The sequence below is a fragment of the Buteo buteo genome, chromosome 4 (genome assembly GCF_964188355.1).
Source record: "Buteo buteo chromosome 4, bButBut1.hap1.1, whole genome shotgun sequence".
In the NCBI taxonomy this organism is placed as follows: Eukaryota; Metazoa; Chordata; class Aves; order Accipitriformes; family Accipitridae; genus Buteo; species Buteo buteo.
The window spans coordinates 56,489,117-56,504,993 of record NC_134174.1 but is presented as its reverse complement, the minus strand read 5'-3'; the positions used below and the strand labels follow the sequence as shown (position 1 = coordinate 56,504,993).

General features: G+C 37.9%; 1 protein-coding gene across 1 annotated transcript in view; it reads right to left on the bottom strand.

The window, feature by feature from the left end:
- Positions 1-15,877, bottom strand: part of CFAP58 (cilia and flagella associated protein 58) — a 59,647-nt gene that overhangs the window by 23,408 nt on the left and 20,362 nt on the right. The window contains exons 10-15 of the mRNA XM_075026973.1: positions 12,862-13,023; positions 9,722-9,868; positions 6,104-6,244; positions 5,531-5,754; positions 3,398-3,509; positions 930-1,034 (exon numbers count right to left, since the gene is read on the bottom strand). Coding sequence (XP_074883074.1) covers positions 930-1,034; positions 3,398-3,509; positions 5,531-5,754; positions 6,104-6,244; positions 9,722-9,868; positions 12,862-13,023 — 891 coding nt within the window. The remainder of the gene's footprint in view (positions 1-929; positions 1,035-3,397; positions 3,510-5,530; positions 5,755-6,103; positions 6,245-9,721; positions 9,869-12,861; positions 13,024-15,877) is intronic.

Sequence of the window (15,877 nt, the reverse complement as noted above, 5' to 3'; positions counted from 1 at the left end):
CCATACATTACCTTCAAATGAAATTGCAGATCTATTTTTTCCTACAAAACAATAGAGACAAATCCTGCCTTGATAACATCTGCTGAGCTTCTTAAGACAGAAGGAGATTCAGGTCACATTGCACTCTCCATTGAGTGATACCCCACACAGGCATCAAGACTGTTAGAGTATTTAAGACCAAGATGTTAAAATCATACCTAGAGTGGCAAACTGTAGCTATCTCTACAGTCACCAGAGAGAGGGAGAAATATTTCCCAGTTTTACACCTATGGCTGAAGCCCAGAGACAGTCCTTTTTTGTTATATTTGAGATCAATGTTTGCACTACAGGAATATAGTCTCTCCTTGATTCTACAACATAAATCTTACTGGTATCACTGGGATTAAGGGATATCTGATACAGTTAAAAAAAGATAAGCTATTACAAAAATTATTTTTTGGCAAAGTTCAGCACAAAGACCTTGAAGTCAAATATTGTTCAGAAAGCAACATATCTAAATCACACAAACTCTGTAGGATTCTTTCTGCCAAACGCCAAGCTAAGCACAAATGGAATCAAGCAAGGATCTTCCTTCATGTCCTGGTCATAACAGGCATGTTTAAAAGGACAAAAAAGCCTTTCCAAAAGTCTAACACTGACTTGAAGATTAATCTATGACATGAACAAACTAAAGCAAACCTTTAATTTTATTTTCCAGAGTTGTCCAGGTATATATTCCAGAATATAAAAATCAACTAATCAGATGCTATTTGTTCTCTTTCAGTGAGTCAGTGCTGCCATCTAAAGCTACCTAAGGGGCATGCAAAAGAAATTCAAAGTCATGCATATAACATGAATATAACATTCAGTAAGCACATCTGAGTAGACAGAGAATGCAGGGTAAGTCAAATAAGTCAATAAGATACAATAAAATAATGATCCTGTAGTACCTGAAGGAGCAATTCTTTCTCTATCACTTCACCTGTCTTGCTGATAAGCTGCTTCTGTAGTCTTTGTACTTTCTGAATCAGCTCATAGGTACTTGGGTCACTGGCCTAGACAAGAGCAAAGCAGTCTCAAAAATTATACATTATAAGAAGTTAGTGTTTCTTGCTTGCAAATGAAAACTATAATATTTAAGTGTTCAACAGTGACAAATATAAAGGGGGGGGGGGGGGGGGTAGTGTTGGGGTTTTTTTAAATGGCATGTACACAAGCAGTCCTGAAACTGGAATCTCTGCCTCTTGAAGATCAGTTGGAGCATGCTCATGTTTAAGACTACTACCCTTATGAATCGTCCTCAAAACAACTAATATAAAAAAGAGTCCTTCAGAGCTTAACCCCCAAACCAACAAAGATTGGTAGAACCATGTGGCAGGGAAGGAAAAGGAGGTTAGTATATCATTTTTAGCAGAAACTGAAACCGCCCACTGACAAATGAAGAGCAGTGCAAGTACCCTCCTACTGTTTTAAAAACTTCAGAGTGCCAATTGAGTTTTAAGGAGAGGAAGATTTTTCTCTTGAACAAAAGAAAGAGTAACTGCAATAGTCTTGAAACAGGTCGAGAAGTTAAGAGGAACAAATTATAGGGGTACATTACATTGATAAATTATTGTGAGGCTGTAAAGTCTCCATACATGTGGAATCTCGTTCTTCAATGGAATTAAGTGCTTAAAGAGGTGACAGAGTGTAGGCACTATACTGCTGCCCTCTATCTACACAGCCTGTAAAGACCAGGAGCTAGTAGATGTCTGCCTCTCCTTCCTTTTTCATTCTTTTTTCAGAGATTGCATCTGGAGGAAGCTTTAAGGGGCAAACAAATAATTCTGTGAGGAGCAGCCAGCAAAGCTCACTTTCCCACCACTTTTTATCTTCTTGTTGGATCCTTTAATGAAGGGCAAACTCTGACTGAAGCTTTTCCCCACTTGGGGTTTCACAACACCTCTCTCCCACGTGGTTTTTCCTCTCTCATGTGGTGTCTCATACAGATTAGACTCACACTGCAGTAAAGGCTCCAGTAAAGTCCTGCTCTCTGTATATTTGCTTGAGTTTATAAGGAACTTGGTATCTCATGGCTCAATCTTTTGTCTGATTTTATCTAAATTGACTAATCAATTGAAGTGTAACTGGGACACTAACACAGATATACACGCAGCACTCACAACACAACATCATTTCCTGGGAAACGAGGCTAAAAAGTAGTTGAGTTCCCACGACCCACTCAGTCCTTGATTTTTTTATAGCATTGCCCAAACATGGTGTCAATTTGTAACAATTGTAATGATATGAGGGTGTTTGTTCATTAGGAATTGAACCAAAACCACATCAGGATTATTTCATATGGATCTTGCCATCTGCTGGCCTTTCTGTGTTCCAAATACAAACCAGTGACGTAGAATGGAAAGACATCATTTCCCATTATCAGTCTCTTCATACATTCATTTTCCCAGCACTGGATGTTTTGACTGACCTGATTTTCCTTTGTTACAAGGTGCTGCTGGAGATTGTACCTACATGTCTTTAACCTAGTTCAGCGCCCTGCGTTTCATCTCCCTTCCACAAGAAAAGCTAACCACACCATTCAGCTTTAAGCTCAGCATGGAAAGATCAGAAAGTAACTATCATGCTAGTAAGCACAGCCAAAATATTCAGCTCTGCTTCTGTACAGACTAGCATGTTGCCACTCATTATTAGAGCAGCTAAGCAACCCAGGCTGGCATCAGATCAGAGATCCATGCAACAGATAAATCTCAGCTAGCTCTGACTTCAAAAATATCCAGTGATCCCAACTGATGTTCATATATTTGGTCTGTGCTTGACAGATTTTTTATTTTTCCCCTTTATTTGGCAGGTTCAAATAGTGTGAAAATTTAGATTTGCTGTTTACATAACAGTTGAACTCACATTACCTGGAATGGCTATCTTTGGGAGGCCACCACTGTTTATGTGGAAGCCTCTTCCTTTTCTCAGAGATGTAATTTACCTTCTGACTTCATGTCTGTCTACTCCCCAGTCTACCTGTTCTATGAACCTTTCTAATTCCGGCTTTCTTCCCATATACATCTCCCTAATTGGCGAGGGTAGGTTTGTATCTTTCCCCTATCATCCTCTTTCTCACCATCCATGTTAAGGAATCACCCCCTTCGAAATTCACCTTATGCATTCTTATTCCCTTTAGCATTTGACTGGCTCCTTACAAATCCCTCTGCAATTTTTCATTGAGAAAGTGACACAAAAATAACACTGATTGCATTGTGCAAGGAAACCATTCAGCAGTTAACCATTCCACTGGCACTATGGAAATTTCAGTCTGCCTGGCCCTCCACATAATTTGCATAACAGTAAACGAAATAGGCTTTGTGCTGTGTCACTGATTTGGCAATAAAGGCTTTGGGAACTTGACATGCTGACACATCACCTCTAATTTTCTCCATCTGTGAACATTCAAGGGATTCTCCAGTTCTTCTTCCAAAACTTTGCACCGAGTCTGTTCTCTTAATAGTTCCTTCTGCATGTGATGAACCTCCTGCCTTAAGACCAACATAAAACAAACAGAAAAAAACCACAATGAAACCACATCAGTGTCACCAAGGCACTAATATGGACATTAACAAATCATTCTCCCAAGCACTACAGCACTGGCAAAGTGTCTCTTGTGATTAATAGTCAACACTGATACCGCTAAACAGGTGGAACCATAAGATAACACAATTAGACCTCTACACTCACTTCAGTAAGAATGGCTCAAAAAAAGGGACTTTTCATCATTTCCTGTGGAATCTACTCCACAGCCTACTGGATCTCACTGCCCACATCTTCCCATGTACATTAAATCCAGAAGGACAGTTAATTCATCTAGACTAACCTACAGATCAGTTATGGAGTCATATCCAGTTACTGCTGTATCGAAACTAACAGCCTGTGTTTGAAAGAAGGTTTTAAATCTACATGGCTCACACAACCCAGTAAATAAAACACACTCTAGGACCTAAGTATGATGGACACTGTTCTTTAGAGAACCCAAGTTTGATTCCTTTTATTACCTCTCCTCAAGGAATTTCAGGGGTGATTTGTTGCTGAATTTAAAATTAATTGAGGAATCCCAGGATGCTTTGACAACTAGGCTCTTACAGTGGGGATAAGCGGTGGAGGAGCAGAAAAAAAGGCACATTTTACAATGGTCCGACCCTTATCACTTTAGTGTGTGGATCCTGTAAGTTCTCCAAGGGGAAAGGGGGTGAAGGATCACCATGTGCCTACTCTGCCACTGAATCTTTTCCTGCCAAGCTCAGAGTTGCATGTAGCTCACTAGAGAGAAAAAGGCCTTTTTTAACTGTGAGGTTGGACAAGGTTATGGAAGACGAAAAAAACCCACATCTCCAATTGGCAAATCAAGAAAGCTAATTAGCAGCACCAGTGATAAATGGAGTCTTTCGACAGGCAGTTTTCATGACGACTTTGGACTTCATTAAAGTATGTGATTGCTGCTGCAGTTAGCAAGAATTGATCCACCCATCATGGCATGCATTGCACTACACTTCAATATCGTCACTGAGTTTCAATACAGTACAGACTTTCAGCTGAATGCATTTGGGCAGCAAGTTCAAATCCTATTCCTGTCTCCAGTCAGTCAATAAAAACTGCAATCGCTAATGTTTTGTGCACAGTTCTCTTTTCTGTTACACCAAATCAAACTGGCATAATTCCACTGGAGTCAATGGGACTGACCATGGACTGAAGTTAATTTGGTCCAGTGAAAGCCGTGGAATTATACTAATACAGTTAAGCTAAAGATGTCACCCAAAACTGTGGTAGCTACACAGAATTAGTATGACTATTATCTGCTAAAAACATAGCTGCCTCCCCTTACAAACCAAGACTGATTCTATAGAAAACGACAATAGTTTCCCATCAGCAAAGAATTCACCTCAGATATGGGAGGGTTAAAAAAAAGAAGGGAAGCATTAAGCCAGAGAAGGAGGAGATAAATCAGGCTGGGGCTATTAAACTTCTGTTTTAAAGAAACACAACCTTCAATGAAAATTTAGCTAAATCTTTCTTAGAGAGCAAGTCTGCATATAAATCTGGAAGGAGAGAGCTCTGAAAATGTGCAGGGGTTTGTTATAAATATGTCAAGTGTTCCCCATCCTCTGTGGATTGCCTAATAAAAAGCAGTTCCACTAATTTGGGCCTTGGGTACCACTAAGTAGCTCACTGAACTATGAACACCTTTTCTGCTGCTGTCTGTCAAGTTTATTCTGTAGGCAGTAACTCACAGTACGAGGGGAAATATGGAAACTATTTCAACTTTGGCCAAGATGTCTTTTTTTCCTGCTTTCCTCCTTCTTTATGTTTTGATTTTCTTAATTGCTGATAAGTTGTTTTGTGAATTTAATCCAGTCTGTGTTTGAGGTCAAACCAAACAATCCCCTTCTCTAAGGTATAATATTTGTTGATACAAATCTTTACCATGCATAAAACATATTTTCTGTCTCAAATACAGAATCATGGATGCAGTCACTATGGAAATGTATTCAATCAGTTTTTCTACCTGAGCTCCTCCACATTAGCCACACTCTTGCCAAGTATTCCCTTCTCACGACGAAGTTTTTTGATCTCGAGCTTGAGAAGTCGGATGTCTTCCATTCTCTGTCGATATTGGGTTTCACCCTTGTTTAAGATGGACTGCTGGATTTTTATCTTTTCATAGAGCAGAGCTACTTCATCATTGCGCCGAACAAGCTGGGACCCTAGGATATCTCTCTCATTGATAACCTAAGGACACAGGGCAAAGCAATAATTTCACAGTTCCTCAGTACAATCCTGAAGTATCATGACTATATTTGCATCAGTCAAAATCATGTACATTAAGAGCTTTCACTGTTATTAGTGAAAGAAATATGGCAAGGGCCTAATAGTTTCCCCTATAAGGGTTCAGTCACCTGAATAGTATAAACTACTTATTCTGTTCAATTCAGTATCTTAACATTTTTGTTTCGATGGCACTATAAAGCTTTAATAGTACCACATTTACAGTAGCTGAGTATCTTGACCTTAAAAATACACTGGACAAATGAGGGAACAAAATGCAGTGTGTTCGAAAAGTCAAATTAGAGATTCCTACCTGGTCAAATTCCTTCTTCTGCTTCAGCCTCTCAGCATCAGCTTCAGCAATGATTTTTAGGAGTCTTCTCTCTTCTGCCTCCTGATTTTCTATAAAGTGTTTGGTTTCCAGAGCCTGTTTTTTCATCTTAAGCAGTTCAGCCTGATGGAGTCAAAGAATATAGGTAACTTGTGCTTAGTAACAACTTCCCATTACATAAACCTGGGATTAAGAGTCAGGATTTTAATAAAATCTCATACATTCTTTTAGTTTCCTGAGAGGTACATATTTTAGTGATTTGTTCTCAAAAACTAATAAGACAAGCAAGCATGAAGAACCATAAAGAATGTTGTAAACAGTATTTTAATATCGTTTTGTTATACACAACAGAAATTTGAATGGATTTTTATCTATGACAATGGTTCAAGTTGTAATTCAGAGACACCTCATTTAATAAAAATTTTTTAAAAATTAAATAGGTCATATTTGGAAAGCTTTTCAATGGAGTTGTTATTCAAATTTCAAAGTCAGTCTGGGATGTAAGAAAGGATAGTTCACTCTGCTGGAAAGAGCAACATCTATGGTACGTATTACAAACCAGCATCAACTCGGGACAGGCTTCAGACTGGAATAACAGAATTGGTAGAGAAGATGCCAACCAGGCATGGAACAGCAAAATTAAAGAGCTTTAGAACTTTTTTAGTGGATGTGTAGATGAGGAAGACTGTGAAAAGAGGGGCTGTCCCTAAGCACAGGAGTAGTAATGCACTCTTACAGCAACTGCACACCACTAATACAAACTAACTCTGGAATGTGCTCAATAATTCTATCCCACTATCATGAACTCTGTAATTCAAGGCATGTATGTAGATAAAAACTAATAAGGTCTTCTTGGATTAATAGAAATTTCTATCATTGCTAGGCAATTAGAGCCAAGATGGAACTAGCTGACTACAGCCCATTTTCACAGATATGAAACTTTCAAGCCTTGACTCAAAGACTTTGCCACAACTCTGACCCTTATAAAGGATGATGTTCAAGCTGCCTTTTGGGAAAGAGCATCATCCAATGCTGAAAGAATGAGGTTGTGATAGAGACTGCACCTGCAAAAACATTGATTTAAGACAGAAACAGTTCCATTGTCATAATAAAATAGCTTGTTCCATTCTTATTTGCTTTAATAAAATTCTCATTTTCCCATATGTGCAACACTCATATCTCTCTTACTCAGTGTTAGATGTTCATCAGAATCCATCAGCTGAATAAAAATGCAAGCCACTTGATATTGAAATGCAATCAACACTGTGCAAAAGCTGTCTACAAATGTAAAACTGCTCATGTGTTTGGCATTGCTGGATAATATTTTTTTAATATATCAAAATTCTATGTTCTCCTTATGTCAGAAAAAATATGAGTTGTAAACAAGAAGTGGCATTAGATGTTGGCAGCAAACATTCATATAAACAAATCTCCTCACTGGAATGCACTAAGTTATAATAAATCTGAACTGCCTTGTATAGTAAAGAACATAAATACTTTAAGCCACACAAAGGCCCCACAAGCTAACAGGACTTTCAGTGAGACTAAATATGCTAAAAATTACAGTATGAGGGTCTGTGTATATTAGGTAAGAGAAAAGAAAATGAATAAGCAGTCACTGTGCAAGCAGAAAAATGGTCAGGTAGAAAACTGCTGTAAATCAGCACAGCTCGTTTGAAGTTGGTTCAGAGAGTTTGTAAGAACTGAAGAACAGTCAGCAAGAACAAAGAATTTAAATGGGACCAACGCCAATATCTCAAACCAAATTCTTCTTTAGATTCTGAAATATTTGTGTAAGTGAAGACTTTTTTTATTTGTTCTAGAGGTGGGAGGAAGATATGAATTTTAAAAAAAGGTATAACCGGGGCTGGACACAGAATGCTGAAATAATAACAAGTCAGAGGTTTAACATTCAGATTTCTAGAAAATGCTTAAAAAAAACCCCAAACCTGCATGAACATCTACAAAAAAATATACAAAAGCACTTGACAGCAGGTCAAACCTGGAGGGCCATAGCTCTTACAGCTTTCAGATATATATTTTTCAACATTTGGATGCTTTGTCAAACCAGTCCAATTCACAAGCCTATATGAAGGCCAAGTGAAACCAAAAGATGGCATTGTACTGGCTTTAATGGAGCTGGGATCAAGCATCCTCCATTTCATTTACCATGATTACACATTTAAGACCTCTATGCTAGCTGAGGCAAGCATAAATCCAATGTCTGTATAATCTTATTCCTATAAATCCCAGTCTCCATGATTTAGCATGTTCTTTAAACTGCTTTCCCAGGAACAGCTTGCTTGCTTCCTTCACATCAGCACAAACAGGACAAATTGAAGCTGGCTTGCTACACAAATAATTGGGTTCTTTTGCCTGTGTCAATCAGCTCCCTCTTTGAATCCCCTTCTGCTTTAGTATTCAGCAGAGACACTCAGGTAGAAGACCACAATGCCCTAAAGCTAGCTGGTAATGTGATGTCAGTGTATGGACATACTTGCTAGTGAATAATTGAGTGGGTAAACCATGTAGCAATCACATGTTTGTCAAATGGATGGCAGACAGTTCTGAGGTGATGAGACAGAATTGGGGACTAGTTAAGGCAGAAAGCTGCACACAGGAAATGAAACACTGTTTGACTTCTCCATCACTGATAGAACAACTCTGAGACAGATCAGGTACAAGAACACAAATTCATCACCTTTTTACAAAGCTCTATTGACATTTTGTCATAACTGTAATATGCTGAGAGGGGCTGAAAACTCAAGGAGTCATTGCAGCATAGCAATAAACTGACAAAAAAAAACACTGTGGAAAGTGGCAGGGGACTTTTGATTTTGGAGAGTGTTGTTTGTTTCCTGATTTTGGTTTTTTCCTAGTGCTTAGTGAAGAGAAAAATTAAGCTGCTGTGGACACTAACGCCTTAAATCTTTTGAGAGCACAGCAAATTGGGTTCCGATATCACCACAAATCTAATAGCTTATCTAAGGATGGGCTGCAGCCAGTGCTGAGAAGAACCAGAGCTTCAAGTTCAGTTTTCCTTTGATTTAAAACAGATTCTTGCTGCTTTATACCACAATATTAAAATAACTTTCTGTGCAGACGGACCTACTAAAAGGTACTGCCTAACTCCCAGAAGGCTAATGCTTGCTAGTCACACAGAAATACAAGATTGTGAAGTGTAATATAATGGGGTTTTCACTTAAAAACAGCAGAGCGAAAAAAGTTTTTAAAAAGAAAAAACTTGAATTACAAGGGTCTATTTTAAAAAGTATGTTAGAATCAAGCTATCCCCAAAATCCACATTTCTGCAAGCAAAATGGAACTTTTTAGTAAAAATGTTCAGTCAACCAGAGATTTAAAGCTTCCAACAGACAATCCAGGACCTTTCTGATTATAATTATAGGCAGAGATTAAATTTGTCAGATACACAGAAGATTTGTGTAACTAATACCTCTAAAGGGTAGTGAAATCTTGTGCAATTACAGAATAGTTTATTAAAATACAGCAAAACAACTAGCACAGACCAGGAACATAATGCAGTCTGTGAACTTATGGAAGCCATCCTTTGTAAGAAGGTGTATATGTAAGGGCTCTTACTTTCAATGATTCCTTCTCCTTCTCTGTTTGCTGATGTTCTAGATGTGCTTTCGCAAGGGCTGCTTCTTTGTCTGTGATCTCTTCTTTCAGCTGATCCACCTGATGTGTCACAGTTTTCAGTTTCTTCTTCATTTCTGCTATCTCATCCTAATAGGACAGGAAGTGTGATCACAGAGAGGGATCAAAAGAGAGGAAGTTTGTGACTGGATGTTCAGGCTATTTTGATGCTGGAAAATGCAACAGATCTCCTCTCAAGAACTGTGGCTGTACATATCACAAGACATTACTTTTTAATCCAACAGAATGAAACAGCCTCATTAAATGACATTTTTTTGTTTATGCCAGCATGACATTACAGTAAAAAAGCCTTTAAAAGATACATTGACAAAAATAATGACCAACAATTATGAGTATAATAAGCCATTTAATTTAAAGCGCTGGGCACACAATAAGAACTAGCATTCAATCCAAATTAATAAGATTCTGATCCTACCCATCTGTTTTCATGCTTCTAGTAATGTGTTTTTCAATAAGGTTGTATGCAGTTGGGCACAAATGTTTGGAGAGAAGCTGTTTTTATGCAAATGAACATACCCATAAGTAAGATACTTATATGCCTTTAAGGGAGTATAGGAAATGCTTATCTCCATTTTGCCTATGTGGTAGCTTGCACATAGGTGCAAGGGGGAAAAGAGTGTGCTCAGAGATTGAGAAGTCCCTGGTATGAGAATATTTAGTATATATTTTAAGCTTAAAACACAGAGCAAAAAGCCTGGTAGCACTGCAGAGAGATCAGGTCAGTAGGAATACTTCTACTCACAGCAGAGAGGTGCCTGCCCATACAAAATTAAGAAACTGTTTCAACTCATTGCAGTGACGGCACATGTCGTGACGTGAAATGGAAGCTAATAAATTCAATGGTTAGACAGACATGCTCTTCTGGATCTAATGAAAGTAGCTTTAGAAGCTATAACTCCTCCGCCAGAGGCTGCCACCTCACAGAGAGGTCATGTGAATACATTCTGTTTCAGTACAAAACTAGGGTAGCTTAGAGCTCTTTCAGCACTGTCCACCATAGGTGTGAATTTACTTGACAAATGAGTGATGTTTTCTTGCGTGAAATGCTTAACATAGTAAGCAAGATCTTGAGTCATCAGAGTCTTCACAAATAGTACAGAGAAAGTACTGATTAGTAGTCTGACAGCCCTCAAAAACAAAATCCATGGATGCCACACTTACTTGGCAAATTAAATGAACCAGAAATAAATGTGGCAATATGCCACTATGCCCACCTGTTTGCATGTTCAGTCAGTCCCATGAATGCAAAAGTCATATTAAAAGCTGGTTTTGCTAAATAGCCTATAAATCTCTTCAATGTTGCAAAAGATGAGAGAGATTTAAAATATGGTGCCCAGACATACACCCAAATACATTCCTGATTCTGTATTTAATGAAGAACAGTAAGAACACAGTTTTTGCAAACAGGTCTCCTAATCAACTTGCTTAAACAAATGAGCTCCTAACACCAAAACAAACCCCAAGGATGAAAGCATCAGATATTTATCTCATATTAAAAGCCTGCCAGCATGCCTTTTCCGAGAGATTTTACTGAGCTGAACATTATGTTACTCTGGAGACCACTAGCAAGGTGGGCCACAGGGGATCTTTCCACATTAAGCCATCCAAAAATACTTACATCTAGCTTTATCTAAACAGGCTTATGCAAATTTGTTTTACTTCCCAGAAGGAAAAAGAATTTGCCATAATTTTTTTAACACAACCCTCTTTTTTATTTTTTTTCTTTCATGGCTGGCTAACCTGTTACTGAACTATGAATGGCTACTTTTTCACTGCTACACACAATATTGCCTTGGCCAAAAGATCTTTCGAGGTCAGCTATCTTCTCACACAGGACTTGCTAAAGAAGTTTTATGGTAAGCCAAGTAAGCTATTAAAGTCTAAACACCAGCCTCTAATGACTGGAACCGTAAACAGCATTGCGTATACCACCATATAACATTCAAAACCTGAAAAGGCTCTTGAGTTCATTGCTTCATTTTGTAACTCAGCACATAGATGCTAGCTCTTTATAAGTAAGCAAATTTATGTTGTATATTTAAAAAAAAAAAAAAAAAGTCATCAGTGTTGCAATTTTTCACCCTTATTTCTCCGGAGGAATTGTTTAGGAGCAGCAAGACTCCCAACACTGCATCTGCTGATGAGAAGCAGACAAAGGTCAAGTAAAGCATCCCACATCAATAGCAAAATGGTTAATTGCTAATCAAATTCAGCACACAGTTGGATAGGAACTTGGGCAATTAATTCCCATCTGTTTCTCAAGCAAAACACCTACCTATGCAAACCAGTCTATAAATTGGTAATCTACTATATAGGTTTATGTTACAAATCCTTATTCTGAAATAACCTAAGGCTGTAAGTCACAGCTATCCAAGGCCCAAATGTCTTCCAATTGCAATAGGATTTGTGTAGTATTTTAGATCTTTACATCAGAATAACAGAACATATCATTAAGTGATCTGTTCACTTCCTCTAGCATTGTTAGTGAGATCCCCAAGGAAGAGAGATGAATGGAGAGAATCATTATCTGAGGAAAAAGACACTCCCTGAAAGGAGCAAGCGAGGTGGAAGCGTTAAGTTCTGTCAGAAAATTCCACTTCAGCTGGGAAAGTGTTCCTTCTGCTTTCTAAATCATGATTCACAGTAATGTGCATACACATTCAGGGGTAAAGAGGCAATCTTATTTCCCCTTATACCCTATTTCCCATACATGCAGACAACTCCTAAAGGGATAAAACAGAGTGGAACCAGGATGGAAAGGAAAAAGTTTCTTCTCTGATAGGGTTTTATGATTCCGTGGCTACAGTGTACCATGATTTTATGTGTGGTTTGAAGCAGGGATATTGCCACACGATGACTGTGGACTCCTACTTCCAGTCCAAATACAAACTGTCCAGATAAAGTGTCAGGGACCCAAAACATTCATTCCCCAAAACACAAAGGAATGAAGAAATCACTTCTGCCATTTTTCCAGTGAGTTTTCCTTTTAACAAATTAAAATTACATCAAGAAAAAAAACAAGAGCAGAGAGAGAAACGCAAGGAAAAAATGTATCCTTCTACCTTTGCTTCAATCAGTTTTTTACTGTACAGGTTCCTCTCTGTTCTCACAGCTTCACAGCGGTTTTGTTGCTGTTTTAATTTAATCGCAGACTCTTCAATTTTCTTCTCATAGTCACAGATCTGCATTTCCCGTATTTCAATATCTTTCAGGTGCTGGAGGACCTGGAGCGGAAAGAAGTGAACATGATTAAACCATCATCACAAGATTATAAGGATGGGACAGAGTTTGTGATTTTCATCTAAGATGACAAGTTCAAATCCGGTGATAAGAAGTTTTAGCTACAGCTAAAAATCACTTCAGTCCAAGTACAAGTTTAACCTTTCTGGATTGCTCATGTGGGACAACATTTTATTTTAATCTGATACCTAGGTTTTGTTCAAGACTAAAACAGCTTTCACCAAGAATAGCCTTAGGTTATTTATAGAGCAAAGCTAGACTTTGTGTGTTGTTTTGGATGTCAGTTTTATGATAAGAGGAATAAAAACACATATGTTTTTCCAAGAAGTCCTGCATGTACTCCTATCTTCTATCAACCCAACTTTTTTTTAATGAACACACGATCACAAACTGTTGATGATCACAAACTGTTGATATATAATTACAATAAGAAGAAAGTCGGTTAATATAACTTACACTTGATCTAAATAAGCAGGTAATCACCATTAGTTGCCTCTAAGAAGGATTAGAAATAATGATGTGAAGATTACCTAAAGAGAATGGAGTATTGTAGACTGTAGAAAGAAGGTAATCACATGCAGTATCAATAAAAAAATACAAAATTTTATATACACCTTTATTAAACAGTTACCACCATAACAATACATAAGAATTATTACATTAAAGGAACAAAAATACAAATAGTTGCTAATCATTATGATGGGCTTCCTAATTATTTTTTTAAGACATAAGAACCTTCCTCCTGCCATACAAAGTTGAAAACTGAGGAGCGCAAACAAGCAGAATTCAAACAGAATCCAGCATTACAAAGAAAGAAGATAAAAAGAAATAAAAAGAAAACTAAGGAATACACACATCAAGAACATTATTTTTCAGGTTCATTGCCCAGGGGAGAAAACAATGCCACCCTTAAAGCTGGGAAAAAGATCAAACATTAAAGAAAAAGCTGAGGAATCACATGGACAAAATCCAGGAGAGAAGTCCCATTTACAGCTGCATTTCATACCCATTTCTCCTGAAACTGTTTTTGAAGGTAACAGTTTGAGCTAAGATTTATGTTCATATGTCAAAGCAGAAGAATAAATACATATATATATGTTTACATCAAATAGTCAATAACTGCAAAGTTTGCATTTGACAATGTTGTCCCTTGCTTAGCAGCAAAGCCTTGTGAGGTCTAACTACAGGGCAGGAGCTTAATTAATTGATCATTCTACCAGGTACCTCCAACCAACTTTGAAGATAGGAGATAGCTAAATAGAGAAAATTTTATTACAGCAGCAGGAATACAATTCCAGCACATTTGTAGCTGACTGCAGAGGATCTCAGGAACTGCTTACAGTGCAATACAAAAACACAGTCCCAGTTTATAACTTACTCCTACCTCTTCCTTTTCTGTTAAAACAACCTGCCAATAGTAATAGCAGGGAGAAGAAATCAATAAGGCATGATCACTAAGGTGATCATAGGCTGGAGCAAGATTTGAAAGTAGGTCACTGCATTTCTAAGTCTTTTACTTGGTTTTGATACAACGTAAGTGCAATAAGCTTGTTGGACTAAGTTTTCTGAGTTGTGTTCACAGGCTGGATGCTGACTCTGCTTTTTCAGGAATTATTAAGCTCAGATAATTCTCCCTTATAAATACAGAAAAGATACATGGAATGTTTTCCAGCAGAGCCCTGTGGGAGGCTGAGCATTCTCAATTCTGATTTGGTTGATAGCACACGACACCTCTCAGATTTGGCGGGGAGGTGCCAAAACTAAGCAGAAAGTATTAGATATTCATAGATTTCTTCTGTACCCTCACAGGGTTTTTTTATCTGTACACTTATCTATCATCTACTCTTGGTTACCTGTTTAGTTCAATGAACCTACTCAAGATCTCAGTAATGGTGCCATCCTTATCTGCTTACCTTTATTTAAACACTCAGAGACGTGCTGCCATGGTCTTAATGATATGCCTAATGTTGAGCATTAGGTTTTCCAAAAGATTATGCAAATTTTAAAAAGAAAATAGGTTTTTTAATGTTCCTGGATATGTTGTTAAACTGTAAACTTAATATTGTAAATGGCTTTTTTTGAAAAAAAACCAACATATTACAGACTGGTTTTGTAACCTCTTATAAGGTGCAGTCAGGGAACACTGCAGGTGAGACTGAAGGGTATACTTCACTGCTTCCTCTCAGCAGCCTAACCTTCCACAGGGAAACTAAGATTTCATAATCTAAGAATTTCAATTCAAAAAAGAAATACTCTAATAACATTTGTAGCTCAGTAATACAGGCTATACAACAGAGCAAAGAGCCAGATTTTTTATCTTATTTGTGTTGGCTAATCTAGAAGTAAGACTATTCAACAGGTGACACTGGCTTAAAAATGGTACAAATGAGCAGTCAGCCAGGCCAATAATTAGAAGAGCAAGGCTAGCATGAATTCTTACCACTAAAATCTTTTACTGCTGTGGATATAACTTTGCTGTATGTTCATCAGTCACTCATTAGTAAATGATGATTTTGAAAGAGGAATTCTGCAGCTCTATAGATTCTGTCCTGCTGTAAATAACCAGACAGCTTTCAGAGCCAGCATGGCTCTGTCTGCCTTGCAGAAGCTCCAAGAAGTCTTTGGACTTAGGTGGGTTTGGCTCTTTACCAGCTCTTACACAATTCAGAAGGTGTACAGCGAGCTGCTTCAGAGCTGGCTTGATGGTAAAAGGTGACAGAAGAACATTGACTCGCCATATGATTACTGCCCATCAGTAGCTCATTCCCCACCAACTGTGAAATGGCTCCTGTAGTTTCACCACAGTTTCTCAAGTCTGCACAGGTCAAACGGTAACCT